Source organism: Chelon labrosus, assembly GCF_963514085.1.
Source record: "Chelon labrosus genome assembly, chromosome: 23".
Lineage (NCBI taxonomy): Eukaryota > Metazoa > Chordata > Actinopteri > Mugiliformes > Mugilidae > Chelon > Chelon labrosus.
Genome location: NC_140356.1, coordinates 5,588,949 through 5,598,809, shown reverse-complemented (window position 1 = coordinate 5,598,809; position 9,861 = coordinate 5,588,949). Strand labels below are relative to the sequence as shown.

Here is a 9,861-nt window from a genome sequence, read left to right as displayed (position 1 = left end):
AACTGCACAGCATCCTTAACCTCACAGGTACGAATCACGTGAGTTTAGTTTTTAAATACAACTTGCGTGCAAACTGAGTTCACTCTTTGCAACTTGGATGCTTTGAAGTCCCTCACACGGCGACCTCTGACTAAAAAGACCACCAGAGAGGATTTAAAGGACTCTTCGGGATGTTCGACACGACTCTCCTCCTCGTGATCTTCGGCTTTTTTGCGCACCTGGACGCTTTTACGCACGGCTGCCAGCTCCCCTCCGAGTGGCGGCCGCTGAGCGAAGGCTGCCGGGCGGAGCTGGCGGAGATCATCGTGTACGCCCGGGTGCTGGCGATCCACCGGGAGCCAATGGGCGTCGGGGCGAGCAGCCTGTACAACTCGCTGCCCTTCGGGTTCGGGTACGGGTACGAGGGCGCAGAGGAAGGGCTGCTGTACTCGGCGGAGGTGGAGCTGCTCTGCGACCAAGCCTGGGGGAGCATGCTGGAGGTGCCCACTGGGTCCAGACTCAACCTGACCGGGCTGGGGTACCTGTCCTGCCAGTCCCATACAGTGATGGAGAACTACTCCTACTTCTTTTTTCTTAGGTGAGATGCAAGAATTCTGCAAAAACAGCCAATCAATGCACAAATTCAGACTTTACTTACAATCGAAGAACTTTTGCAAGGTGTTTTATTAAATTCCATAAACCCTTTTGCTTGGATCAGTTTGCAAAACAAAAGCTTTAAGTATAATTCTTCAATTATCTTCCTGTTTGTGTTGGAGAAACCTCAATTACAGACCACAAACATAGTTAAAGTAGCTTGCCACCTTGACTTTTTCCATCAAGATAAACTTTTTTGTGTTATTTCTTTCCTAAATCTAACTGCTCTAGCTGGGAGTTTAATTCCAGATTAAGATTTTACCTACAGTCCAAAGTTTAAGATCATTAAACATAAGCATTCAAATTGCAACCTGAGTCACAAACCGCGTCTTGTGTTTGTTTAGCTGCGCCAGGTTTTGGATTTCTCTCTCCTCACTGCTGTCCTGTTTATCTCCTCCGCAGGATGGACGAGAACTACAACATCCTGCCTCACAGCGTCAACTTCCAAGACGCCATCTTCTCGGACACGACGGACAACAGGCGCACGTTCTCCAGCCTCTTCCAGTTCTCCAACTGCACCCAGGGGAGCCAGCCGTTCCACACGTTCAGCCCCGAGTGGGACACCCAGGAGGACAGCAGGGTGAGGCGAATTTAGTTACGACAAGGCTAAACCTAGAACTGTCTGGCTTGCAGCTGGATTGGATAGTTGGTCGCAATAGTGATGCTCGCTGCTTTCCATGAAACGAGAACATCATTAGCTCCTGAGAAGAATTAAAGTTGGAAATGTCCCCTGCTTTAGTCAGGTCAGCTATTTATTTATTTTCTTTGTGGTGTTTGCGGAGGATGTAAACAAACTCGACACCATCTCGTTACCGTGGAGATAACAGATTAAGGGTCCAGACGAACAGCAGGGAGCAGAGAACTGGAGGTGGAGAGGTTTAACAAGTAATGTGTTGGGGGGGCTGTAGTTTCTGTGTGCAACTCTCGCTTCAGAAAGTGATGCTGAAACAACTGTGGTAGCTCAGCTGTATGAACAGAGCGAGGTCTTGGTGTGTGTGTGTGTGTGCGCGTGACAGAGAGAGAGTGTGTGTGTGTGTGTGCAGCTCTGCACGGTGCCAGAGGGTAGTTAGACTGCGTTTCTACTGATCGTCACTGCATTCCTGTCAGCAGAGTCACACACAAACACACACACACGCACACACTATAGATTTATCCTCAGAAAGATTTTAAAAAATACTCCCACACACTGACACAGAAGAATTGATCGCACTTTTAATGGATTCCCAGCATGGGATTGGTCCCATGTGATCACGCCTCAGCCAGTGGAAGATCAAAGAGTGACTGATCGGTCGAGGTCCGTCCGTCTGGTTCCTCAGGCAGGCGGGCAGGGTGCGCAGGCCGCCCAGGGGTCAGAGATCAAATAGCCGACGATCCCCAGCTTTGACAGGCGGCCGCTTGAGAGAACGTGCCGGTCCGCGGCTCCGATTCCATATCAGCGTGAAGCAACCTACCCTGCTGACCTGGGACCAGAGATAAGCGGAACCCCGTGCGCAGAGGTCCGCCGCTCGCATTCATTATGACACCTCCTGTGACCGGGCTGAGCAGGTCGCACTTCGAGCAAGACAGAACACGACGGCGGCTGGAAAAGAAGCTGCACTAGTCTTCACTGTCATCCTGAAAGGACACAGATGATACAAGCACATTTATCACTTGTCACTTGTGGTGATGTAAAAAAAAAAAAGATTCATTATCACTTTAGTCTACAAGTTGATTCCAGTAATTAGAAAGCGGATGTTTTCATGTTGCATCATAGTAAGTTGTATCAACTGTAAGTGGTTTCTCCATGGTAGAATTCATGAGTCACCCTGTCAAAGTAGAAAGAGATTTTTTCTACAACATTCAACCGCAGTGATTAGCTAGCTGTCAGATACACAATTTGACTCATTAGTCTGAATTGGAATATAGTGCTATCAGTGTAAAGCTGTGTACCACATAGTGCTGCTCCTTAGAACTTTAGTCTGGGTTCAAACCATCCAGATCTTTCTCACAGACTCCTAGCCTGGACGCCAGACCAACCTCCCCGCCTACACATTTGTTTTTTTTTGTGGCCGAAAATTTATGGAGTCACTCCACTGGGAACTGTTAATGCTCCAGCAAAGATCTGCCAGGCCAATCAGGTCGTTCGAATGGGCTTTATGTGCTAATGGACACTGTGTTGGCTGAAACACGCCCCATACTAAAGTCTAAGAGACTTCGTGTTGGCTGCTGCAGTGCAGTCTGAATGAGACGTAATGTGTAGCCTGTTGATTTAAACGGCAAATCTGATAAGTGGCAGCCACCCAGTGGTTACTGGTGGTAATGCTACCCGAGTTGCAAAAAACAACAACCGTTAAGTGGAATGTGAAAATGTGTAATTAGCCCGATGTTATTTTACCCACTGAACGGGCAACCTTAACCATCATCAGGTCAAATGATTTTGACTGCTTGACGTCTATGACTTAGCGCTGACTGTCTCAATTTCTCTTAAATATTTATTAAGCCTAGACTTTAAAGACAACATTCAAATAGATCTAAAAGGAAATGTTGGTCTTTAATCATTGGTCCGTGTTTTAAAGACCCAAAAGCCTTGCAGCCGTTTTGCCGTTTCTTCCTGAGATTAGTGAAACCTGCTTTTGTATCAAATGACCATAACCTTTCTCAAATACTTGGACTGGTTACTAAAGACACGTCTCCACCGACTTCAGACTGTACTCGCATTAGTTTTAAAGCCCTTTGACCCGGCTTTGAATTACTTGAGATTTGATATGAAATCTCTCCCAGGACTTGAGGCTGGAACGATTCATACATTTTTCCTTGATTTGTCTCAAAACAACGTAGGACTGGGCGTTGGGGGTGGAGTTCAACTGGGACTCGGGCTCAGTGCGGTGACACTTGACTTTTCTTGAGTGATTTGAGACTGGACTTGTCTGCACTTGAGACTCGACTGCTGTCACATAAATCATTTACTTGACTTGTTTCAACTGATTCAAGACCCGACTTTGTTGTTTCCGCCGACTTAATGCTTCCAGCCGTACTGAAAGAAGTGTGACTTGTATACATTTATTTATAAATGAGCTGTTTTGGACTTATCTTAACTGTGTTAGTCTTGACTCTGACCTGCCTCAGAAGACTCGCTTCATATCGTCCGGACCACACTTCCTTTACTTCAGTCTTTTAACATCCTTAAACTAATCCGCGTTTCCATATATTTGTATCCTTTTATCCTGTTTGCTTCTCAGAATTGCTAAACACACATACCAACGTTATCAAACTCTGAAAGATGCTCCAAGCTGACCCTTGCACCGCCTGCAGCACTGATGACGGATGTCAAGATGTCATGGCTAATAGTTTCCTAAATGGATTTACGGATTTCTTTTTTTTACTATCCACAGTTAAAGCTGCAGAACTAAATCAATAAAGGTGCAGCGGTGTGGTGACTTCCTCTCCATTTCTGACCAGGTCTGACCCACGGGGTCTGGCCTCTGAGCTATGGGGCCAGGGGTCAGTCTGACAGGGGTTAAAAGCGCTGCTCGTTCAGAGGACGAGCACCCGCATGCAGAGGTCGCAACCTTAAGGCGAGGCAGCACAAAACAGGTGTTTGGCTTTGGGAATTTATGGAGAAGTATAAAATGGATGGCTACCCTTCTTACTCTAAGAACCAAGATCCTATTTCTGTTTTCTCAGCGTCTAGAGTTAGTTTCCTTGGTTTCATTGCTCCTCCTGTGCTGTGATGAGCCTTCAGCTGGAGTTTAAACACAAAGCATCCCTTAAATGGGAGCCGGGAGGTGGTTTGCTTCTGGTTTCAACTTCATGGGAACCAGACGCCCCACCAGAAGGGTAGACAAGAGACTTCCTCCACTACACTTTTCTGCCAAAGCCTTCAATTAGGCTGTGTTCAAAGCCTCCTCTTATCAGCAGCACTCAGAGCCACTTTTACCGCAAATCAGGTCAGAAAGCCTCGTAAACCTTCTAAACACAGATTTATTTTGTGCTGGAAGACGTCTCATTTATTTAGATTTCCTCTCCCCTAGTCGTTATTAGATAGGTCGCACTAAGACAGAGACGAATTCCCCAAATACTCCTGGATCGTTTCCACGTTCATGTGAACCGTGATGATTTGATCCTAACCACCGAGAGGGGACACCCCGCTTCTAACTGTCATGTAAACACCTTTAACAAGTTTTCTGCCTCTCGTTAACATTTTACGCGGAGGCTCGGAGGGATAAAAGGGGAGACAGCGCAGTTTGGCTGTTTCAGTCTGGAGAGGAACACCAAAGCCCGGGATGAATACAATGTCAGACATTGTGTGTGTCTCTGGGAAATAAAGGGGAACAGTGCAGAAGCAGAAATGCCTCCCCGTGGCTCCCATTTTCTCTGTCTCGTCTTTTCTTTCTCTTCCTCGCCCCGTCTCCCCTTTGTTCTTTTTATCTCGTCATCTCTCGCTCTCCTTTCTCGAACCTGCCCTCTCTGCGCACACACGAACCAAATAAAAACCTCTGCGAGCGGAGGAAAAGACCCTGGTTGTCTCTTTGATGTCAATAACGGAGCTCTAAAGACAAGGACTGTGTGTAGGGTTGTGTTTGTAGTTGGGAGGGGGGGGGGCTCCTGTTGAGTCTATATATAAAGGGGAACCCACATTCAGGTCAGTCACACAAAAAAACACACCTCTGGATTTCTTCACTCCTGATTAAAGTCTCCGGTTGCTTCCTTTGTCCTCCTTTTCTATCTTTACTTGACACGATCTTCGTTCATGCTTTGTCAAGCCAGACCAGGGAGGCAAAAAAGTGCATATACGCTGGTGTCATAGTCAAAATCCTGAGTGACATTATCACACAAACGATGACAGACGTCTACAGTAGCTGAGAGCTAAAACAACATGGACCTCCTGTCGCTCTGTCATGTCCTGTTGAGATACTACCAGGCGTGGACTCCTCTAGACCTGTGAAGGTATGCTGTGGTATCAGGTACCAAGACTTTAGGAGCAGATCCTTTAAGTCCTGCAAGCTTGAACCACCACAGATCCCCCAACAGCCTGTCCAGCCATTCAAGGTTAGTCCCTGCTTACACAGTCTGACTTCCTGGATATACACAGATCGGTTAACGGCAACCATCCCCAATGAATTCTATGGGATGCTGTGCAGGTTGTGCATGCTGGGTTGCTGGGTTAATCAGGATTTCTTAACCGACTAAAGTTTCTGTTGTGAGAATGAATCAGTAATGTAAGAAAAACAATGAGCTAAAAGACCCTAAAATGTCATTTCACTTCAATGTTAATGTAAAAATGACGTTAAATAAATACACTCTAGTGGATTTTGAATCTATAACCTTTTCCTCCTATCGGACATACTAGATCGTATGCTTGCGCCTTTTCGTTCGCCTGTGTTGGAAGACATCATGTACGTGGGTGTGTGTCCTCCTCTCAATACTGTTTATACAGATGATGCTGAACAGCAGGCAGGTAACACCCGGATGTTTTGACAGGTGGTGTGAGTTTGTGCGCGCCCGCGCGTGTGTCGGAGGCATCCCACCGAGAGCCTCCAGCATAACGACGGGATCCAACTGTAAAAAAAAAAAAAAAAAAAGAAAGAAAGAAAGAAAAAAGTAATGTTATGTAATCTGGATTTGACTGGTGGCTTCATTTTTCAGCTTCCGAGCCGGCTGATATAGTCAGAAAATCTGTCTCAACTTGATGTTTTTCCTAGGGCTGTCAATACATTAAAATATTCACACTTGATTAATCTCACAATTTCCATAGTTAGCATGTGCTAAAGTGAATTAATTGCACTTTTCTTTTATATATATCTTAAATGTACCTGGAAGGGATGTTTTTCAAATTCGTGTTACTCGTATCAGCATTTCAGCTGCTGGGGAAGCTCAGTGCTTGGTTCATAACTCACATCAACAGTAAAAGAAGATCACCGTCCTGTGTAGAGAAGCATCTGTAAGGATTTGAAGCTGAACTTCAAATCCTTCAAAAGACTTTATCCGTTTCTCCTTGTCTGTTTCTCCTTGCTTTCTTTTTCTTGAAAGATTTTTGGCAAATTTGACACTATGGTGCATAATACTGCCCTCTGCAGGGTCAAATTGTTTACTACAACCGCACTTCAGATTCCACTTGCTTTCCACAGCGTTACTAATGCTTTGATCAATGCCCGATAGAGGTCGTGATAACTTTGACGTTATTAACGCGTTAACTTTGACAACCCTAGTTTTTACACTTGGGTTTGGGTACAGATAAAAAATAAATAAATAAATTAATAAGTAATGTTCTGTTAAGATCATAGGTTTCTCTAGACTTTTCCGTTGTTTGTCATTTTGACTGACTGGGTCATAAAAATCCCGTAATAATCTATTTTTACCCGCCCTTTAATTTTTTAAAATGATAATAATGACATATTCAATAGCATTTAATTGTCATTAAATTTGCATTAAGTTTAAGTAGCGCTAACAACTCTTAGATGGCACAACTTTTTTTTGCACAACTTGCACAAAACTCCGCTTTTATCAAGGCTTCCATCACGTAGTTTTTTAAAACAAAATTTGCCTTCCATCAGTCATAGCAACATGCTTTCATCTGATTCCTCCATTTTGGTAGCCATTAGCCACATAGACATAGCCATGTATACATATACGTATATTGTATACATGTCTATGGTTAGCCGAGCTCTGACGTGTGCGTCAGTGTAATCGGTGTACCAGGAAATCGTGCACTGACAAAAGTGCTGCGATGTTTAGAATGCAAACTGCGATTAGAGACAAGAGCCAATTAATAACCTCACTCGCCGCCAAGTGGTCACGGGTGTGAATTGCAATCTGTCAAAATGACAGATTGCCTTCAGATTTTTCCGTCACAGTATTCGGGTAACGTGACCACTGGTTAAGATATAAGGTTGATGATAGTTAAATATCCGAGGAGAGCCAGACCATCTGTTTCCCTGTTTCCAGTAATTAGACTAAAGCTAACAAAGTTCCCTCTGGTTTTAGCTCCATACCTAAAACACTCATACAGGACTGTTTTATTGGACTGTCTATTTTTGCATTCCTAACATGTCCTCTTAAAACAAGCACTAAACATATGTAACAACACCAGGAGGCTATTGGGATACTTTCCCGTTGTTCTGGTATTGTCCCAGCAAAACCAATAAGTCAGGAGGGTGCGTGTTTGTATCTATAGAGCAACAAATACTGGATGTGCAGTACATGCTGTCTTTTGGTGACTTTTTTTTTTGTTTGTATGTGTTCCTTTTGTGTTTAGACACTGCGTGAACTAAAGCACGCACTCCCCACTGGGACTACAGAGCACACGCCTGTCAACCCCGCTGGTTTGGGTCAGCTGGGGTCGACTAATGAGATGGAAAATTAGGGCCCCAGAAATATCAAAGTTTGTGACCCTGGCGTTGTCAGAGAGGGATGGGGCGGGGTGGGGGGGGTCCACAGGGTGATACATTTATGTTACACAGACACTTATACGTGCATGCTCTTGTCCTCTTGTGTTTTTGAACTAGGAGCAGGGCGCCTGTGTAGATAAAATGTAAATACTGGCGGTCAGGACCTACTTTCTATTTCCTCCTTCCTCCTTCATTCTCCTTGCCAGCCTGTTTGGTTTGATCTGAAGAGGATGCTGGGAAAAGTACACTCCGGTGCTCTCACACTACACAACCAGCTGACAAGACGGCAGCTGGTAGTTTACAACAGTTTGGTTAGCCCGTTGAGAAAACAAACCTGCGTGCACGCCGGCTAACAACGCAACTTTCCCCTCTCCTCTTTCCTCCAGCTGCTGTGCTCCTCGGTGCAGGCGGCGCTGTTCGAGGAGGAGGAGCGAGGCCGGAAGCTGCAGGAGCGCCTGGCCGCGTCCGAGAGGAGGAACCGGCAGCTGAAGGAGCGGGTCCGCAAGGTGAAGCGCTCCCTGAGAAACGCGCGCAAGGCCTCCCGCAAGGCGGAGCAGCAGGTGCAGGAGCTGCAGGAGAAACTGAAGGCCGTCGAGAGGAGGGCGGGGCACCACCTCAACAGCATCACGCAGGAGGAGCCCCCCCTCGGGCATTACACGAGCGCGGCGATACGTCAGAGGATGCAGCTTTAACTCGTGTCACCTGCCTGAAACTACCACGCAACTGGACTGGAAACTGGTTGTGAAGGAGGAGAGACTGCTGGGCGGTCTCTGTGCAAGGGACAAACAAATCGCACACATGTTAACACACTTTTAAAGTAATAGTCGACATAGTTTCCTTGTAAATAAACTACTATCTCTGTCTTTTGCATCCTCAATTGCAATTGCTTAACCTATTAAGGATAAGGCCGATTACCAGTCATCTGACAAAAGCATAAAAGTTTCCTGGGAGAGAATGGACCAATCCTCTCACAGGTGGAGCTGGAATTAAGCTCCGCTGACTTCGTGACTGGATTCAGTGGCTGCACGGTGCTCTTCTCGGGCCGCAATGTGTTTTCCTCCTCCAGAGCTAAGCACTGCCGTGAGCAAAAGTAACAGCAACAGCAGGGTCTTATTAGAGTGCAAAGTGCAAATTAGTCTAGTGGCCATTCAACTGTTTAATCCCTCAAAACAAAAAGTGGCACGGTAACGCAGGTGTGGAATTTAGTTAAAGGGGAATGACACCCATTTTTATGTATCGGTTTTAACAAGGAGTCCACATTCAGACAGGCCTAGTGATCCCGTTGTTGTTATCTTGATGGGGTTTAAAGACTAGAGAGTTGCATCATGAGAAGTATACACCCATTATGACCACTTTCCCAATATTGTGGAGGTCTCCCTTGTGCCTCTAGAACAGTTGTGACTCATCAGAGGTGGTGTCTGGCAACAGAATGTTGTTAGTGGGGGTCTTTGGGTCCTATGGGTTGAGGTGAGGGACCTCTGTGGATCATCCCACAGATACTTGATCAGTTTGAGATCTAGTGAATTTGGAGGCCAGGTCAACACCTTGTGCTGTTCTTCATGTTTTTTTTGAGTCGTTCCTGAACCGTTTTTGTGTGTGTGTCTACGTCAGAATGCATCCTGCTGGGGATCACAGTGGTCATAATGTTATTCCTGATCAGTGTTGGTTCAAAAAAGTCACAAAAGTCTAGCCTTCGCAGGTGTCAAAACATGCATTTTGTTTTTATTTGAATTACTTGGGGGCAGCAGAAATGAACTGTAAACAGAACACTGCAGTATTGTGGCATTTTAGGTTGATACTGCAAACTTGGAGTTACAAATTTGCACTTACAAATGATTTGGAGTCATGTTTCTGGATACTT

The 9,861-nt window shown here is 45.6% G+C and overlaps 1 protein-coding gene across 1 annotated transcript; it reads left to right on the top strand.

Annotated features, from left to right (window-relative positions):
- ccdc3a (coiled-coil domain containing 3a) lies at positions 1-8,818 on the top strand. Its single transcript, XM_084573402.1, has 3 exons — positions 1-577; positions 1,036-1,213; positions 8,387-8,818. The coding sequence occupies exons 1-3, from the start codon at positions 171-173 to the stop codon at positions 8,690-8,692; spliced, it is 891 nt and encodes a 296-aa protein (XP_084429528.1). The 5' UTR covers positions 1-170; the 3' UTR covers positions 8,693-8,818.
- The last annotated feature ends 1,043 nt before the right edge of the window (positions 8,819-9,861 follow it).